At 42.5% G+C, this 20,813-nt stretch overlaps 1 protein-coding gene across 1 annotated transcript; it reads right to left on the bottom strand.

The window, feature by feature from the left end:
- Positions 1-9,732: 9,732 nt before the first annotated feature.
- Positions 9,733-18,946, bottom strand: GMFB (glia maturation factor, beta). The gene is made up of 6 exons (XM_009996459.1): positions 18,856-18,946; positions 18,261-18,310; positions 17,264-17,313; positions 16,170-16,252; positions 13,975-14,048; positions 9,733-11,506 (listed from the first exon to the last, which is right to left on the bottom strand). Coding segments are annotated over exons 1-6 (330 nt in total). The 5' UTR covers positions 18,857-18,946; the 3' UTR covers positions 9,733-11,434.
- Between the last annotated feature and the right edge of the window lie 1,867 nt (positions 18,947-20,813).

The raw sequence follows: 20,813 nt of genomic DNA, 5'->3' as shown, positions 1-20,813 counted from the left end.
AGCTGTTCCAGCCCTGGGATCATCTCCGTGGCCTCCTCTGGACTCTCCAACAGCTCCATGTCCTCCCTGTGCTGGGGACCCCAGCCCTGGCCCCAGCCCTGCAGGGGTCTCAACAGAGCAGAGCAGAGGGGACAATCCCCTCCCTGGCCCTGCTGCCCACGCTGCTGGGGATGCAGCCCAGGACACGGGTGGTCTCTGGGCTCCAGTGCATAGTCCTGGCTCATGTTGAGCTTCTCACCACCCAACACCCAAATGTAGTGCTGAAGGAAGAGACAGTGTAGAAGGGTGTGCTGTGCATGCCCTGGAGGAGGGGAGTCACAAGTTTATACCATCACAGATCAATACAATTAAAAAAAAATAAACACAACAAAACAGCAAGAAAACAAATAGTTGGATGAGAAGTTCACATATTTTCCTTCTAAAGGGTCATATCAAAGTCATTTCAGTTTTAAGCAACGAATCTTTGCAATAAAGGAAAGTCTGGGTAGTATTTCTGCAATCATTTCCTCCAGATGAGCAGTGTTAAGTAACCATTTCCATAAAACTAACAGATGCCAAATAATACAAAATATTTCCCTGTGATATCTGCCAGGAAGCTTTACACAAAATTAACTGAGTGTCACAAAGTGAGATGAGCAGAAGCTTTATTTCCTTCACCAAAATAAGAGGGAAAACTAGCAAAGGAACTGTCTGTAGGAAATGGTTTGTTGCAAACATAAAGTTGATCTTTCAGTATAAAATCACTCATCCACAAACTACTCCCATAAAACTGCTGTGGTGTCATGACCAATGAAACTTCAGTGTTAACCTCAGAAAACAGATTTAAAAATTAACCTTAGTGAACATGAATTCAAAGGTAAGAAAACAAAAGAACGGGTGAGTGTGGGGCAGGTCTGGCAGCCTGGGCAGCTGCCCCACGAGCCTTCCATCCCCTTCCAAGGTGACTCATCTTGGAGTGACAGGATGGACTAGGAAGAGAGCAACCACAGTGTTTGTGTTTTGTGGAAGGAAATGTCTGCAGTGAGGGATGGACCTTGCGTAGCAGGGGGTTCACTTGAGCCAGCAGCTGATACCACCAGGTCATACAGATCTGGCTCTCAGCACCTGGGAGTGGCCACCAAGGCCACCTCGTGACCACTCATCCCTTGCTCCATGAGAGGTTAGAAACAACAGGGAACAAAAGTCTGCCTCTGTCATCACTTATTTTTCTACATATTTGATGCTTCATTAGATTTTATTTATTAGCACACTGTTGATTTCTTACTTTAAGTAGCCTCGAGCCACAGAGAGACACTTACTCCTAATGCCATTTTACTGGACTTTGCTGGAAGACCTGATGTTCAGGGCTCTAACCCCCCATTTCAGGCTTTTCCTAAGCCAACCAGGAGGTTCACTTGCATTAGAAAAGCTGTGATGGGTAAAGAAACAGAGATATGTGAGAGATGCTGTTACAGCTCGGGACTGGGGAATGCTGGAATGCTGGTTTTTGACTGCAATATGGAAAAAGAGCAGTTTGACCCATTTCAGGTGCTTAAAAAGGCAGCCAGATCTAACGACCACCACTGCTTTATCACACCTACAGCCTCTTGTGATGAAACAAAGCCCTGCAGAAGTGTGGATACTTTGGCACTAAGTCTAACATGGGTCATGAAGGTGACCCAGGTTCCCACAGGACCTTCTACAAGCCACAAGGCTCACCCATAGAGACAGGAACTCGTGCTTCAAGGCACATAAATATGCCCTGAGGACTCTGCACAGGATTACACCAAACTGCTGTTCATGCAGTGCCTGGGCTGGCCACCACGATGCTGTCAGCAGCAGCACGGCTGCTTGGACACAGGAGACATTGCAGCAGTAAGATTTCCTTCACAGCACTCCAGCTGGAATGGATGCTAATGGGTTTGGATTGGGGTGCATGGTCCAGACGAGCTAAAAAGCAGGGAAAGAAAGGGGAAACAAACAATCTCTTTACACACGAATAAGCAATGTTGTTGGCATGTTGCTCATTATATTCTTGTACAACAGAATGTTGTGCAACAGGGATGTGCAGTACCAGAAATGTAAAGGTGTGTCAGTCATTAATTGCATTTGTAATTAATACTGGTTCTGCCTCAAGGAATGCAACGTTTTATTACCTCTGGTGCTTCCACACTGTTCAACTGCAATTATCTTGTCAGGGAAAGTGGAGGGCAGCTGCAATCTTGTACAACAAAAACCTGTTCATTAGAGGATTTCTTGTATTACAGATTGTCTTTTTAAGATAACACAGAAGGAAATTAAAAGCAAATTCTGTAGAAAAGGGTCTAATCAATTCCCATTCCGTTCCTTTATTTGGGATCTTAAATCAAACAACTACTGAGTATCTTCTCAGAATTTTCTCTGATTAAATTTTGTAAACAATGTAAGGAGGACACAGTGCAGATCTGGAGATGTCCTACAGCTTTTAATGCACTTTCCTTATAGCCTGGACTCACTGAGTTTAATCCTGATTGGAATCCCAAGGGAAAATGTCTGTTTGCTTCATCTTAAATCCTTCCTGAGTATTTGTCCTTATCAGAAAACAGTCATATAATCAGTCATAATTCAGCGAGTTACAGTCTGTTCATAAGGAAGATTTAGCTGAAGAAGGAAGGCTCTGGCAGGTCATTACAAGAGTGCTTTGGCAGAGAGCTGTGAGGGAAGATTACAGAGCAATTTATCTGAATTATCATGGTAGAAATGCAAAGATTAACCATATTCTTCAACATTAAAAATAATATCCCTGGAAAAAATTGTCATTTCAGTTGTAGATATCAGGGAAGGATCTAGTAGTACTCTTGTACTCAGTAATAAGAATTCTGCTGACTTCAATAAAGACTTCACTTATTGGATTTTCAGGAGAGGAAAACCTGAATATTTATCTACTGTTTAGAGAAGACTCTCCAAGTACCTCTTAACACAGAGGTCACCTTTCTGCACACCTTTGAAATGCATTCCAGAAGCCCCAAAATCACACAACCTCTTCACACACTTACCTCGTTTATGCACTACCAGACATCAGGATGGAGGATGTTGGGTCAGTGCTCAATCTTTGATCAACAGGATGAAAAGATCCCTGGACTTGGAAGTGCACCGACTTCCTTTCCAAACCTGCAAACATCTTTTCCTGTTGTGCTAATTAACTCATCTTTGGAATCCCTGTAGAGACTCTACCACTATGTATGTGACCACAGCAACGTATTAACATGATCACTTCCTCTGCACGTGAAAGAAGGTCTGAAGAGAAACAAGAATCACGTTTAAAACTTCATTTCAAAACACAGAAGCTGCCAGGCATCTCATCCCATCTCATTATGGAATCCACTCGTGGCCTCAATCCCTCCAACATTTACTGTCAGATGGCAAGAGTTTTCTTTCAATAGCCTAAATACTGAATACTCAACCTGTCCTTTTAATAATGGGGTTTGTTTTCCTCTTGCTGTGCAGAGCTCCTGTTAGTGGCTATCTGTACAAGTCTGAGCCCACAGCACAATTCCAGTGTGTGAAGAGGCAAAGGAACTGCTAATTGTATTTTCAAGAACTAGTTTATAATGTGTTTCAGGATTTAGCTGCTCATTAACAAACTAAGAAAGGGCTTTTCCAAAACATCCTGCCTCAGCCTAACTGTAGCAGCAAAGACTCCAAAAATGTCACCCTTAGTCCTCAGCTCTCCAAAGAATAACTTTTAATTCTGATTCAAATATAAACCAGTGCAGCAATATCAGCCTGGATAAACAGAAGCTGAAAGCACAGTGGTAGCATTTTAAGGTGACATTATATAGAATCACAGACTGGTTTGTGTTGGGAGGGACCTTAAAGATCATCTAGTTCCAACTCCCCTGCTTGGGCAGGGACACCTCCCACCAGACCAGGTTGCTCCAAGCCCCATCCAACCTGGTACCGAATGACAACACCTAATTAAAGTTTATCTTGTTAATTATTTCACTGCTAATGGTTTTAGTAGAAACCCAGTCACTGCTGGATATGGATGGAAGACTGCCTCGAGGTGGAGTCAGGGCAGGTGTTCACTGGGACCAATGAGGCATTCATGCTTCCACCAGCTGTAACATCATTATTGTTTCTGCCCTGAAGGAAGATTCATGCAACTTCTGCTTTGTATCAAAAATATAAGCTGATCAGGGCTCAGTGTCTTGTCAACAAGCAGTCACCAGACACCAAGCTTGGTTATCACAACTTCATACTTCCCCCCAAGCAGCTCGTCCAGTCCCCTTCAGATCTTGAAAATTTGGGAAGGAGATAAAAGAGCAGCACGAGACACAGAAGACATTGGTCTGCCTGTTCTCCCACAGAGCTCCCGTGGTGCCCTGAGTGTGGCACCTTCAGGCCCAGTGCTTACATGCTTAAATCACACCAAGCAGGACTTAAGAAGCCTACATCTACATCTAAATTCCTTCACAAATCTTGCTTTTCATCTCTCCAGCTATATCTGTATTATTGAGTCAGCTTGGGGCTCTACCAGTGCTAGAAATGCACCCCCTGGTTGCTCTTCAGATGTACCTCCTGCCCTGCACAGGCTCTTGCTCAGAACCAGTTTCCCCCCAGTAACCTCAGGCATGGGGAGCAGGGTGGGGTGCTTGGCTCACACCCCAAATCTGCCTCTCTGGGACATGGGGACAAGGCCACAGAGCCAGCAGCTACAAGATCTTGGGACTACACTGCAGCAAGGAGAGCAACAGTAGCATCAGCATAGGGAATAGAGATGCAAGAGCTCTCAGTAAGATGAGAAGGGCTGCGCTTCACCTCACAGGCGGGGAAGGGGACTGGCTTATATTAGACTGCACTTACAGACCTTGGAATGAGGCCATCCACTGTTGAGTGGATGCATCTATTTTTCTGTTCTCCCAGTAATACAGCTATACCACTTGTTTTGTACTTCTGAACCAAACAATTGCACATTCACAGTTGGAGGTAGGGTATAAATATTGTCTCTGGCTGATCCGTTGATCCAGCCTTCCTAGCTGAATTAATCACATTCACAAATCAATCCTGGATTTGCTGCTGGCAGAGCAGATGGCCAGGCAGGCTGCATTTGTGAGCAGGGCAGGCTCATTCTCCTTCCAATTATCCAGCAGCATTTTCCAATGGTGGATATTTAAAATTATTTTGAAGCAATGCTCAGTCTCTCTTGGTCCTCATTCAGCTCAATAAGGGCACTGACCCCAAACTTTCTGCTCTACTTCTAAGGCCTTAGTGGAAGTCTAGGAGGGCTGGTGCCCCTTTCAACTGAATATTTTCTGCCCCATTTTCTTCTGCTGTCTTATCTTCTGCAGAGAAGAGGTGATGCTGACAGATGCTGTTTGGCACAGGGATTTCAAGAGTGCATTATATTGTTGAGCTGAATACTGCAGAAAGGGGAAGAGAAGCTGCATTCATGCTCCTGGCTGCCTGGCATGGCACAGAACAGCAGGAGCAGTTAACAGTGTGCCTTTCAAAAAAGCCCTGATGGGACTTCCCCATCACAGCAGTAAATTTGCCGTGAGACAGTCATGCTGTTTTCCCAGCGTTCACATCTGTTCTGCATTCAAAGGCTTGCTGGCTGATAATTGCTCTCTTCTCCCCCCTGTCTCCCGCTAAGGAACTGCTAGAGCTGTCAGGGGAGTTTTCAGCTGAGCTCAGTCATGTTCTGTGTGAGATGTCTCACCAGCAAAGGTGAATGAGGTTGACCCAGAGTATGTCTGCAGTCCCTGAGAGAATGAAACATGACAAAACAGCCCAGAGGAGACAATCCCCCTGTGGTGTGACAAGAAGGACCATGCTGATTAACTACATCTATGCAAATGCATTAGAATCATCTACTTCACTTTATGGGTGCATTACAGAGACAACAAAGCCTTGTCAGACCAAGGCAAGGCTGTACAAGATGCTGCATTCACACACTGCCTGCTATCCCCATGGAAGCACAATCTTCCTACCTCCAGAAGGAACAGCAGACATGGAAGAAGGCCTCCAGGAACTGGGAGGGGATGGGTGGCCAAGTTGACACGGAGATGAATACAGTTTTACATGCCACCACTGTCCTAACCACAACTAGGGAATATTCAGGACCTTTGCCTGCAAGGAGCAGGTAAGGAGCTTGGGGGAGCCACCTTGTACTCCAATCAATCCCATCACCCATGGGGGACAGGGAACAGTAGACACAGGGACACCCATCAGACTCTTTCAGTGGTGTCCCTTTGACTGCCAGGACTCTGGCACATACAGGGAGTGCCAGCTCCTCTAGAAGCAGCAGTATTTTTCCTTTTCTTTGCATCATCCCGAGACCCTGCCAACTCAAGGGATCTCCTCAACAAACTCCTCCTAGCCCCGGGGGAGCCATCTATTCCCACAGCTGGAATAAAAACCACCAGCCATGTGTGATACTCAGGCTACATGTACATGAAAATTTGTACTGCTGCACAGAGGTTTTCTATTCTGTTTTCTATCCCCTCCTGCAGCTTTGACTTTCATGCCCTTTTCTTGTAACTATTACAAGTCAATGACCTCTCCTGAATTAAAGCAGCTGCACTTCACCTCTTACCTTTAAACCTCCCTGCAGTTCTCTTTAGTCAGCTGTTGTTTTTACCAACTTAATGACCTGGCAGTACCAGTAAAGTATCCCCTCATCTTCTACTTAAGCATACTCCATGAACCACAGGGAATGCCACAGGACTCCACAGGTGACCTCCCTCTCTGATGTGACAGTTATTTATTCATTTTTTTTCCCCCCCTCTTTTCCTTTAATCAGCTATTCTTGAGAACCTTTCTTCTCCCACAGCAGCTCAGATGTTTTTTTCAGAGCTATTGGCAACAGATTTTGTCACAGCATACTTGGCGGACCAAGATGCCATTGCAGAGCTAGATGTGCTGAAGCACCTTCTCCTTCACAGAGCTCTCTCACCTGAGAGAAGGGGGTTACTTTTTTCTGTTTAATCTGTGGCCCATTCATGCTGTTCTTCAGCAGTGGCAAAAATAACATGTCAGCTACCAAAGCTGAATTTCTTGGATTATTTTGAGTATTTTTTTCAACAATATAGGAAAAAGCCCAAAACAACTGGTCAGGAAAGGAAGAAAGTCATGAAGAATGAGGAAAGGGAGTGCTCTAATCAACTGATTCTGGTGGTCTCTTGGGCAGGAAAGAGATGAGCCAATGACTATGAGAAGAAAATGTTACAACTCTGTTCTTTTGACTCCTTCAAGCTGAGGTCTCCGTGACAACTAACATTTTTCAGTTAGCACCTGCACCCTATATTGTATTTCACAGCTCCAGGTTATGTCAAGAGCCTTGGCCTTGGGGAAGAGGTGCAACATGGAGGCCTGTGTGGTCCCTGTGCTGTCTTGCAGCTCACAAGTACACACACTTTGTGACACCAAGATGCAAAGCAGCAGAGGACAGCAGTTATCCCACCCTGCTCCATCAGCTCCTGTCCTCTCCCTTGCTGCCACCCTTCACAACAGATGGAAAGAGGAATTATTTTAGGTAGAAAAGCCAGTGAGGGAGCACATTCAAGACTGAAGACCATGCTGCAAGTCCAAAGTAAACTCCAGGAAGCTGAGAAAAGGAAGGTCATACCTTGTATTAAGACACCCATGCTACTTTGCAATTAAAACAGGGCAACAGAACCTCTTAATTAAACACTTTATTTAAACCAATACAAGCACCATGCTTAGCAAAAAAGATTTGGTTTAAAGTAAACATGCAATGTGTACTAGCAGAGACTAAACAGCATATGGAAGTTGTACTGGTTACTGATATTTTCCATGGAATTGCCAAATTCTCCAAACTGGCCATGAACTCCCCACAGCACTGGTGCCAGCCTTGGCACATCACAAGACACAAGTCACACTGACCCTGAACCATGGAACAAAAGCAAGAGTTTCACTGCACCCCTTCTCATGGCCCATTGTGCCTCTATTTCCCTGGTAATAAATGCAGGTATCAAAAAACAAACATTGCACGTTTCTTTTTTGAGCCACCAAAGTGAGAACCGAACTTCCTTGCTTTTGCATGTGTGATTCAGACCCCTCTTACCAGTTTAACATTGTTTCTGGATGAGCTATTTTACAGTTAAAGATACAAAAATGGAATCCTGGTACAAATTAATACTTAAGATGCTCCTTTGGAGAAGTGAAAAGGTGTCAACACCCTCATTATTGCCTCCTTTGACAGATCAAAACAGCATTAATGATTCTAGAAACACACTTAAACCATCAAATACCAGCATTGACTTATTTCTTGTTAAAAATATTCAAACAATACAAGTCCATTTTATGGGCTGACATGCAAACTCATGCTTTATTTCAGCTTACCATCAATTAATAGGACTACAAAAGCTGTATCCCAGCCATCTATTCAATATTTTAAGCAAACCAGATGAACCGTGGTAGAAGTCTCTCTTTATGAGACCTTTAACTCAAGGCCAAGGATTTTATGGCCAACCTACTAACTCCTCAAAAATAGGAGCTCATAATGGAAAATGCTGACTCTCAGACCTTTAGCTACAAAGGCTCCCATAGGTGGCATTAGTTAATTGATGTCCTTTAGTTTGAACCCTATTTAGATCTGAAAATTCCAAACAAATGCATGATTATAGATGGGGAACTTGCTAGTAAAGCACAGTCAGAACATACTGGCCTTCTGAACATGGATACATCTGCCTCCCACGAATCCCGAGGGGGAAGCAGTAGGGAAAATACAGTTTTAAAGATAAAGTGGGAAAAGTAGGGTATGAAAACAAGTATTATGTGTGCAGGAAAGATTTTGACATAATAAATGTCTTTGTTTAATCAAGTATTAGGACTACCTGTCCCTCAAGAGCCTGGGGCAGAAAGCAGCAGGCAGTTGTGTCAAAACACTGCACTAAAACCACGGAAACCACAAGCAAGCCTAGAACAGCAAACATCCTCCTCACACCCATTCTCCAAGTACCTGCAGCTGCTTCCTCACTTCCAGAGCTCAGGGAGGGGAAGGAGGCACAGCCACCAAGCAAGGCTATTCAAAGAGTAATACTGGCAGGCTGAGCAGCACCAACATCACAAGTCAGTGGGCGTTAATGCTCCCATCAGGATTCATCTGCTTTCAGCAAGACCTTAGGGGCAGCACCCCAGGCAGAACATGCTCAAGAGGAGGCAATGTGGACATGCCAAGTGAAAGAACTCAGACTACAGATCAAGCCTTACTAGCAATGTTTTCTTGGCAGAAGGTGGAGTGATCCAGAGATGAAGAATCAAACACCATCATCTGATGCAGCAGCTCCTCCCTTCTCCCAAGAGGCACAGGTCCCTATTACAGTTATTTTTGTCAAGACCTGTGCAAGCAGTAGTTGGATGCTGGCAGCCCACCAGAGTACAAAGTACAATGACAAAGATTATTAATCCAGTTTTCCCTGCTGCAAATGAAGCTGAAGGTCACAAGCAGCAGCTTCCCTCTCACCCACGCTGTACTTTGCCATGTCTTCCCTTGAGCACAATGCCAACAAAACTAGATCCTTGCTGTTTCAAGGCTGATGCTTAGCATGACACTATTCTTGAAGCCAAAGTCTCGTTTATACAATGTTTGTCACAAAATACATGATTTTTATTGATCCATAGTACAGACTGATGAAGCAACAGTTTCATAATCAATGTGGTTTTTTTGTCCAGGGAAATTAAATTGGTTTTCCAGTTCACAACATTAACACAGAAATTTAAATTTAATCACAAGTATTTCTTTCCCACACCGAGAGATAAACTTAATTGGATCATTCCAACATGGAGTTTGAAAAGCTCCTCTCAAGTTAAGATTTATATGCAAATAATGAACAGTAACATCAAACTAAGAAGAGATTTACCAACACTGAGGACCTTTGCAAATGAATGCCTTGTGATCTTGGAGGAATTAGTGTTTTACCACTAACACATTATGTTTACAAATGAAAAATAAACCTCCTTCCAGCAAAGGTTTCACAGCATGAAATACTGGCCTCCAAAGTGAACACTGCATTCCTTCTCACTGAACAGATTTGTTAGGGCAGCTGTATTTTAAGGTATGTTATCAACAGGAAGCTGCTCATGCACGGATACTTATCCAGCAGCACAACAAACACTCATGAGCCAGACAGTGAGATACTGTCACATGAGCACTCCTTTTGCCACTGCAGGGGCTGAACATGTCCCATATCAGACAACTACTCTATTCAATATAAAACAGACCTGTAAAAAGACTGGTCATTTATAAAAGTTAAATACTATTTTCACATTAGACTATTGGCTGTTTCTTTCAAAGAGATGAACCATAAGTAAATGAAAATCAAATTATCCCTTATGCAAAAGCTTTATCTGGAATGTAATTTTGACCAACAAGCAGTTAAGAAAGTTAGAGACTAAAGTACTCAAAAGCTACATGTGGCCAACTTTTATAACAAAAGAGATAGAAATCATGATCATGAAAAGCTTTAACTTCCTGACTCCTACAAATGGAGCAGATGACTGGAATTCCAAAGATGAGTTTAGCTTTTTGTTTTTTACAGATGTCAACTGCAACAGTAGGCACTAGGAAACAAATGTACTTGGATTCTTCAAAGTTTTCACCAAATTTGTAATAAGTGGCAGTGTAAAATTCTCAAGTCACTTTAAAGCTAGCAAATTAAAGGCACACAGTATTACCAGGTGTTCATATAACAGGAAATGAGCAAAGAGGTAAACTTCTTAACAGTGTAATAAGTTATATATGCAAGACATCTGGTACCAGAGTAACCAGAATTGTAATTCAGCCCTTAGTTATCATCTAGTTCCTGTAAGACTGTATCAGCACAAGCACTGGACAGTCAAAGCTTTGCCCTGAAATTTGGTGAGATTGACTCAGACAACTGAGGAATCAGTGGAATGACAAAAATTAGTTCCAAGAATTTGAGAAAGTTCACATGGTCTCGAAGGAAAGATAAACAGATGGATTTGCTGTACAAGGATTTTGTCTGTTTACTACTAAATGCTTCCAGGGAGTAGTTTCCAAAAACTGAGGAGACATGAAATCAAGAAGTCTGAACAGTAAGTGACAGTACACAATTTTTGCATATAAATGGCTAGTAAATGTCATAAGGATGCAGTTGTAGCTCAGAAAAAGTTAGCGTCAGCTTCCAAATTATGTCTGTAGATAGTTATCAATCCAGAACTGAACTCTTTTAGTTACAGAAATATTAGTTACAAGAGTGCAAAAGGAGTCCCTGCAGAGGAGTATTCCCTTTTAACAGGTACAAATAAGGAAACACCTGCAAAGATTTGTTACTTCAAGGAGACAGACCTGCTATTCTTTGCACAAACTTTGCACAAGAGAGATACTGCAGGAGACAGATGTAAATACAGTGCATATTTAGATGTAAGTATTCATGTCTGGTTCCAGTATTATCAGGATGGTACATAAATACTTATTACAGAGGTTTTCTTAATGGAAGAAGCCCAGTTTCTCACGCAGCCATTCTTCAGTTAGGTCTTCTGTATTTCTTATTTCAAATACCTAAACAAAATTGCATTGCATCAGTTCCTGAGGTGATGGTATTTGAAAGGGATAAGCATACAATCCAACCCCTATCTTCCCACACAAGTTGGTTATGCCCTAATAAAACAGAAACCAACCTAGAGCTTTCACCTGATTTCCTGAAAGGGTCATTTAATATTCTAAAGCAACATCAGTGGAAAATAACAAGACTAAAGAGGGAAGGGATATTATTCACTTGAACAAGAATCCCATAATTCTTATTTCTCCACTTTATTCTTCTCCTTCAAGAATAGGTGAGAATAGCACATGTTCTGCACTGTAAAGGTACTGTGAAACAACACCATCTCATATGCAGCAAGAAGATTGTCTATTTGAAGAATACAAAGTAATTTAACCTCTGGGCTGAATTAAGCCCAAAGTTCAGGAATTCTGCTCAGCCCAAGACACAGTTATTCCTCCTCTGAGCTGAAATAAATCCACAGTATCCAGTAGTATACTGCTTTCCTTGTCAAAAACAAGCTGGGGCTACCTCAGAATAGGAAACCTGCAAAAAAAAATAAATTCCCAAAAACACTAGCCCAAAGCTCTGTGGAAGTCATAGACAAATCTCTAACAGAGCCTTGAAGCAAAAAACAAGACCAAAGACACCAATATACTCTTTACATTCCATATGGGCAAGTAGCTGTTCTGGTTTTGTCTTTAATCCCCTTGAAGAGAGGCTAATTAATTCTCTATTGCTAACTGGAGTCTTGGAGATGGCCACAAATGGATCATCTTTTCAGAAGAGTCAGGTAAGTGAATGTTACAAATGCACAGGCCTTCAAAAGTTATCTAGGCAATGAAAACCAGACATTTTAACTGGAGACTGCAATAAAGCTGTGTCAGCACTAGATCAGTTATTATATGGAGTACATAAGTGCAAAAAGTATGCCCATGCCAAGAGAATGGATGAGATTTTGTAAGATTGACAGAACAAGCCTCTCAGGGAACCTGCTGTTTGGAATCAACTTCCTTCTTAGTCCTGTCCTCAGCCATTTCACCATTCTGATCTTCTTCAGGAAACAATTCAAGTTTTCTATCTTCCTCATTTCTCACCTCTCAGTGCATCTTGTATTTAGACAGTGATCCACTACAATCAACTAACATGGATTATTTTAATTTATTTATTTTTTAAATAAAAGATAAGAGAAAAAGCCCAAAATTCTGTTAGAAGAATAGATCAGCTTAACAGAAGCCAGGCTAACATGCAAGTCACTGAAAAAATTAGAGGACTCTGTTGAGTCATATGCTGAAATCACACCAGGAGGAAGTCACAGCATGAGATAAAATGAAACATGGCTCAGTGAGTGGCAAGAATAAAGCATGTTTGAAGAGCAAATAAGCAACTAGGACCAAAGAAAGGCAATATTCTCCAGCTTCAGAAGGAAGAGGATCGTGGACCTCTTGATCTGCTCCTAGGCTTTCATTCACTAGCCTTTCAGACTGAATTTCTCCCACTTGATAGATGATAGTAACTCCAACACAGCAGCTACTTCCCAGGCTTTCTCCTTCCTCTCATCAACTCTTCCTTCTCAGTCACTGCGAACTACCTTCCTCCTCAAGGAATTCTTCTTTTCTACCAAAGATGTTTGGAGTTCTCAGGTATCTAAGATGCAGTCTCAACAGACCTAAAAAAAGATTTCTTGAGACTGCACCAATTGCTTCAACCACTTTATCTCTGCTTCCCTATTTACTCCTGTCAACTTGATGTCTCGTTTAAAACAGAGAGGTCCTTTCTGACAAGGTACAGCTAGAAGGGGTGAAGTTCACAGTTCTCTTATTGGCCCAATACACATTTTTACTGGGATGTTCAAGTACTCAGTATCCCAAAGACCAAAAGGGAACAGTGAAGTCATGTCACATTGTATGAAAAAGCTGCAGTGACCACTGACTTCATTTAGCTTTACTGGTTGAAATGAAAACTTTCAGAAATCTAGGTGCCAATTAACCAGAAATTTCAAAGATCTCCAAAATTACAATTAGGTGGATTGTATTTTTTTTTATATATATACATACACCTAGGCCTACTGAATGCAGTGAGTTATTCTGGTCTCAGTACTGGAAGAAGCAAACATGTGAAGATTTAGGATTGTTCAGCACTTGGCACATATATTACTTATTCTGAGGGCTCTGTTCTGCAAGCATCCAACCCCACAAACCATGCAGCAGAACAAGCCCACACCACACTAAGACTTTGGTTTGCTCTTCCCCAAAATAAAGACAACCAATCCTACTGATGGGTACTTTAGTTTTGGACAACACTTCTCTCCCTGTACCCTAAAAGTCCAGAAATCTCCACACACCCCTCTCTTCAGTCTTCCTAAAGAAGGATCTCTTCTCTGCAATTGCAAAGTCTCATAACACCCCTCTTGTGAGAGGTGCAAGCAAGAAACAGCTGAGCAACCTGCACTGAAAAGTGGGACAGTTATTTCAACTAGTCATTGTACCTTAGTGAGTTCAGCTGTCTGTACAAGTTTATTCTTGCTTCCAGCATACATCATCTGCTGCTCAGGCTTACATCCTGTAGTTGTGTGGGGGAAATAAAAGAAAAAAAGAAGCTTTGTTTAGTTATTCTGATTGAAACACTTAAAAAATGAGATTTTTTTTAAGAGTCTCCATTCAGAAAAGTGACTTATCACTATCACCCTTGCTCTTACTTTCATATCCAGTTCATGAAAAACATGCCCAGAAATAAGTTGTGCAGGTTGAAGGAGTGATCTCAACTAGTGATTAGTGATGCACCTGTGCTTCTGCCTAGAGCAAACACCAAATATCACAGCAGTCAAACTTGAATCACAACAGCCAACAAAGAAGCACCTGCCACCACTGCAGCACATTCCATTCTTTGCCCTCTTGCTATTTCTGGAAGATTCCTTTGCCTTTGCTAGTTGCACTTACACAGGTTTTCATAACATAGGCCTTTGACCTGGAGACAAATGGAGATCAATTCAATTCAGTTTGAAATTGTTGGGTTTTCTCCTAATCTCTCCCCAAATCCCCCAACTGAATTAGTAGGTCAAAATTATTACCTCCTGCCCCCAAAACACAGAACAGCTCTAGTAACAGCTGAAGTTAATTGCTGCTTAGTGCTCCTGACTCTACTAGCAGTCTAACCACTAACTTATGTTTGCAGAATTTTTTTACACTGAAAACCTCAGGAAAAAAGGCTTTTGTTTAGAAGTTGCTCCTTTAGAAGTTTCTAGATATGACTGTACTTTTATATCTTGCCACCAATAAAGAATACTGTCTAAGCTCTCTTTTCCTACGAAGTACCACCAGTGCCTGCTTTGCTATTTCAAGGTCTCTCAGGAAGTTTCTTACTGCTGTTCTAACTCACAAAGTATCTATGCCTTCAGAAGAGAAGTAACACCCAGAACACTCACACAAAGATGCTCAGGTCACAGCAGTATGCTTACTAGTTGCTCAACTCTTTCAGATATTCTAGTTTGAGTAATGAAGGGTTAAATAATGCAATAGTGTATCTTCTTCTAGAGGGTAACAAGGACAATTCAGTAATACCAGCAAAATACTTTGTTACAATTCAGGACACAGATGTAAACCACAGCAACAATTCAGCTCTGTAAATCCAAACAAAAGTCACAGGTTATTTTGCTTCTATTAGAATTACAATTTCCTGCACAACTGAGTTTACGTGGAGGGTTGCTGGGACACAGAGGAAGCTACTGCTCTGTATAAACTTGGGATGACTTAAAATTACAGCCCCTTTCTCCTTGAACATAATCTGTTCAAACAGCACTTCCACCTGCCCAGATAAGGGCTATGGAGCCCTCTTTTTCTCCTTCTCACCCATAGCTGTGACAGCCCTTTAGACCTTCACATCACAGCACTGTTCAGAGGGACCCTCTGTTGCTGCCTATTCAATACAGGCCCCATAGAAAACCTCCTCTCTAATTCCAGCCTAACCATTTTAGAGCCCTGTACCTGTTGTGGGCAGACATGGGATCCCACGCCCTTCTGAGAAGGAAAGGAATTTCTCCCCACCTCCCCAGTCACTAACATCCAAATAGCAAGATGGAGAGAGGTGAACAGAAATCTTCAGGAACAGAGGTGGGATCTTCCAGTCCTCTCCTCACTCATTTCCTGACCCTTGTCTGGTCATATTTTGAAGATTCCTCAAGATTTAATGACGGGGTGACAGGAAACACTGTGCTACACCTACGCAGCTAGATGCAGAGGGCTCCAGGCTCCATTCCTTTCCAGGAGGGTGTTGCTGAGCAGCCCACTGAGCAGCACACTTAACCAGACACACCTCCTGGCCAGCTATGCAGGAAATGGAAACTTCTGCTCAGCCTTAGGAAACGGAAAAGAATGAATCTCTTGTCTCATACAACCAAGTGTCTTAAAATGTGAACCCCAGAGGCAGTAAAAAACTCCAGCAACTAGGGAGGTCCAGGCAAATGGAAGTGTCAGCACTTGTCACAAGATGATGGTGAGGATGGAGCTACTACACTAGACATTCCTCATTGTAAAGCTCTCCAGATAATGCCACAGCTTTATAGCACCTTGCTTCCAGCAGAGGCACAAACAAATCAGAACTAACTGATCATTAAGTACTCATCTCATCTTCCAGTGCAAAGAACATCCCCATGTTTTCAGCATGTAGGAGCTGCTGTTCACTCACCAACTGGACTGGAGAAGATAAAGCACAGTGGGTAAGAAACTCTTCCATCATCATGCTGATACTTGTAACTATACACAATAAATGTTTTTTCTGAGGTTAAAGAAAGTAATAAAACAATTTTAATAGGATAGAATCATCAATTATCAGAGGCTGATGTAGGCACAAATATCTTGTGTTCTAGAAGATGCTTTACATTTGATAAGTAATTTCACTGTTCCCCTGTTTTCACTTCCATATTTGACTTTCAGAACTGACCCCGCCTGTCTTTACCAATCTCTGGCACAGCTGAGCATGAGGGCTGTCTCTGTACTACTGTTTCGCATCAGAGAGCTAAAAATCACCTTTTCATCACAAATATTCTTCTCCCAGTCTTGTAAAAAGACTTCCCACACCCACTAATGTGTTTCTGCCAAATTATTTCTCTGCAGACTAAGCACTTCATTGTTTCAGGTGTTTTGCTGGATTAGAACTCAAGTTTTAGCTGGGGCTCCTGCTTTATACCTCCTACTGCACTGGGGTCATGAAAGAAAAGATTCAGAATGGCATGTGGAATCATGCCAGCCAGCTTCTAAGGATAATGGAAGCAGATATTTCCTTTACTTACAACTTAAGTACCCCTTATTTTGTCTAAACAATAATTGACTTGCTGCTCTTTTTACCACATGCCTGAAGCACTTTCAGAATCAGCAACTGCAGCCAAATAGCAAGGGACACATGCTAGGAAAATCCCACACCAGATCCCAAGTTACAGAGGCACTTTTCTGTATTTAGAAGTAGCCACATACAAAACGAGTACACTTCACTCGCTGCTTTACATTAACAGCAGCATGGCTTTGCTTTACTTCCCCAAACATTATATAGTCTAAAGGGAAGCAAAATCTCGGGAAAGGCTTAAATGTGTCAGTCACTGTTTCACCAAGGACGAGTGCTCTGTGCACCATGAGAACTGATCCCTAGGTTCTCTCACAAATAACACGGCAGTAAAGCCACACTACAGGCAAGTGTTGGCCTAAAAAGGTGAAGTCCAACTCTGAACATTTGGAACAGCTTCCAGGAGTGAGTAAGACCAAATGCCAGCAGCACAAGAAGGATATCGAGGTTGTCTCTCAGGCAGCTCATCTTTTAGCTCATCAGGAGAAATGCCCTGGTGACATTAAACACAAGCAATATTTGAATAAATGATCTTGCACTTGAAGGTGTATTACAAAGGCTAAAGCAGAACAATGGCATGGTGAAACAGCTCTAAGTCAGACGCACATCTAATGATCTTTCACACAAGTTACTAGAGCAGTTTAGGAAAACTTGTGTGCTCATAGAGTCCTATGACTAAACACGGAATTAATGTTAGCATGAATAATCATATCTATTTTAGGCATAATGAGATTAGAAAAAGTTTGGCTCTAGTGGGATAGGCTGGCAGCTACCATGCTGTTCTAACTCGAGTGCTCATCAGAAGCAAGCAAGCACACACCAAAAAGTATCTGTTAACATCAGCTACATAAATGGTGCTTTTTAACAATTCAGTCCTTCCTCCTTGAGCAAGCAAAAATATAGAGTCCCCTTTCTATTAAAATGCTACATTAACTTCTACATTCTAGGGAATAAGAGCTATGGTTAATGCTCAAATCCCTGGGAAGGACTTTATTTTGCCCTGTGTACCATTAAGGAATGCTACACGCTGGGCTGACCTTATTATGCCATCTCTCAAATTTAGAGTCTGCAGAGGATTAGCAATCCCAGCTTCTAATTAATGGCAGATCAGCTCAGAGTCAAATATGCAGATCTACACAGAAACGTGGCAGAGAACCCTTTAAAAAGCCAGCAGGTGCCAAAGGTGCTTTTTACATAGTCGGATCATAACAGCTTTAAAATAACTTCTTAGGTGCAATTAATTAGTCAACCCAATTGCTTCTGCACAGCTCCACTATTAATAGTGCTGTGCTTTACATGCAGAGTGACCATGCATTTAAATAAGCTCATGACCCAAATTAGATTAAGAGTTTGATAACAATTTGAAACTAAGGCAGTACCTTAGAGACAACAATACATTGCAGGCTGAAGATACTCTTATTTACAATTCATTTAACAAACCTCATGCTCCTCATCCAGCACCACCAACTGCTTATCCTTGTCGATTTTCACTATAAATCAAAACAAAACACAGAAAAATGTTGTTTCAACCCATTTATCCAATGTATCCATGAAGCTTTTCAACATTCCCCCACAAGTATATTCCTTGTGATCTATACTGCTTCTTCAGCTTATCCCATGACCTCATAAAATCACTGAAGAGAAGCGTGCACTCTAAGCGCTCTTCACTGCAACACACTCCTCAAATGGCAGAGGCAGAAATGTCAAACTCCCCTACTAAAAGGCCACCAAACTTACAAAATCAAAATGACTATGCCTTGACATTTTTTACTATCATTTTGCAGTGGTAGACTTGGAGCTGTAATAAGGTATAAATTCTCTACAACGCACAGATCAAGTCCTGTATCATCAGAACAGTGTTGCTTTACTGTTAAAAAATCACAGCAAGTGTGAAGTTCTGAAGTGGAAGTAGTCAAGTTCATTTAAGAAGCAGCCTCCTGGCTCACATTGACTTTCTACAGCAGCAGCATGACAGCGAAAGGAAGAGAGGAGACAGGATTTTCTGCAGTTTTGTTCAGACACATTTTCAACTTACTTATAATGGCAGCATTGTTGGTTTCTTTACGAAACCGGAATTTCCTCAGTTTCTCCACCAGGTCTTCAGCAACATCACAAACCACCAGAGATTCACTCTACAAAAGGGAAATGGCAGAGGGGAGGGAAAGATAAATCTTTCTAGTAAACCAACAGCCAAAAAAATCCCTGTGTCACACATGTATGTGCATAAGCCCTCCTAAGGTGGACCTGCACGCAGCTTGTCCAAAGCTCCAGAACATACAGATAAACCAGGAAAACCATGCATGAAAAAAGCAGGTCCTCAAAAACACAAAACCAGAACACCCCTCCTCAAAGCCACACAGTTAACCAGAAACATGTTATTAGCTGTTCCTGTAGTGGGATTGTTCTCATAGCTCTTAGAATTGTTACAGCTCATTTGCCAAGGCCTGAAATAAGGAAACCCCCTAGAATGGCAGTAAACTGGCTCAAGGAATTCAAGTATTTAAAATAATAGGAGCTACTATTAATATTTCACAAGAACACAGACAGTAATTAAGGGTCACCGCTTATTTTTAACTGAACTTTTGAGATTTACCCACATGGAAAGCATTTAACACACTTTAAATCAGAAAGAACACAGACTTTCCCCCATGGGCTTACATTTTACTAACTCCAAGTGCTCAGAAGAAATGTCCAGATAACATATTAGTCATCACCCTGAAGATGAGGAAGGAAACCATTCTTTCACAAGCAACCATGTAGGTTATCTTTCATTACACACAATTTTAAAACTGTACCAAACCAACCACTGCCATTTCCTGAGCAACATTTTATACACACAGTCTCTATTGCCACAGCCAAGACATGCAAGCCAGCTAGACAGTTATTTACCACCTCCATCTTACTCATATTATAGTTCTGTAAAGTCCTAAAGCACCAAGGCTTTCATACCAAAACAACTGCAATTCAAGACTTCTTTTAAAAAAACGGCTCAAATAGAACAGTTGCAAGATTACCTATCACAGCTCTATTAAAGAGTTATTTCACCAGGACTGCTTGCAAATCAGAAGAAAGTACTATTTAAACTCTGTCTCCTCACATTCAATGCTGGCTTGTTTGAGATTCTCCTCCAAAAGCAGAGTGGTGCCTCTCACTTCCAAAATCACCTGGCAAATACTCTATGTTTGCTGTTACTCCTAAGAGGCTTCCACCTTGACCAAATTCTGGCACAAAATCTTGTGCCTCTGCTTCCTTTCCACAGCTGGAGAGGAAACCAGGCTCTGCTGTCACAGGATGGGTCAGGCACTGCATGTGCAGCCTTTTCTTGTTTGTCCTAAATCTCAGATTGCTTTTGGCTCCCTCTGACCCACAAATATCATTAATACCCACTCTCACTACTTCAGGAGGTGTCTGTCTAACAAAAAAAAAACAAACAGCCACAAACCCAAGGGAATTCAGGGCCACAATTTAAAGCTGAAGTTACACTCTTTATCAGACCCTGTTTTCATTTCCCTGCCACCCTCCAGCAGGCGCCTGCAGGGTCAGAGCGCTCTTGTGCAGCCACACAGATATAAATCCTTAAGGAGCTGAAGGCTGCGCTTGCAAAAGACAGGGTGACGGGTTCAGCTCATCAGGGCTAAGCTCGGTTTAAGGAGAAGCCACCGAAGCAGCGCGAAGGGCTGGGCACGCCCAGTTCCCCTCACCTACCATCCCCTCCCTTCGACTGCCAGACGTTTTCAGAAGCCAACAGAGCCCGGCCAGCTGCTGATGTTTTACCGGTGAGGGCGGCGGGGCCTCCCGGGGCTGGGTCAAACCAGCACCCGCCTGGCCCTGAGGAGAACGGTTCCCGCTCTCACCCCTCCCAGGGCACCTGCTCTCCCCTCAGACCCTCCCCTCAACCCCAGCCTCGCCCCCGGCTCAGCGGGGCACCCCAGGGACCCCCCGGAGGAGCAGGGACCCCCCCGGAGGAGCAGGGACCCCCCGGGCCGAGTTCCC

Source organism: Chaetura pelagica, unplaced genomic scaffold, assembly GCF_000747805.2.
Source record: "Chaetura pelagica isolate M959 unplaced genomic scaffold, ChaPel_1.0 scaffold274, whole genome shotgun sequence".
In the NCBI taxonomy this organism is placed as follows: domain Eukaryota; kingdom Metazoa; phylum Chordata; class Aves; order Apodiformes; family Apodidae; genus Chaetura; species Chaetura pelagica.
The sequence above is the reverse complement of the archived record's forward strand: the minus strand, read 5'-3'. Positions and strand labels throughout refer to the sequence as shown.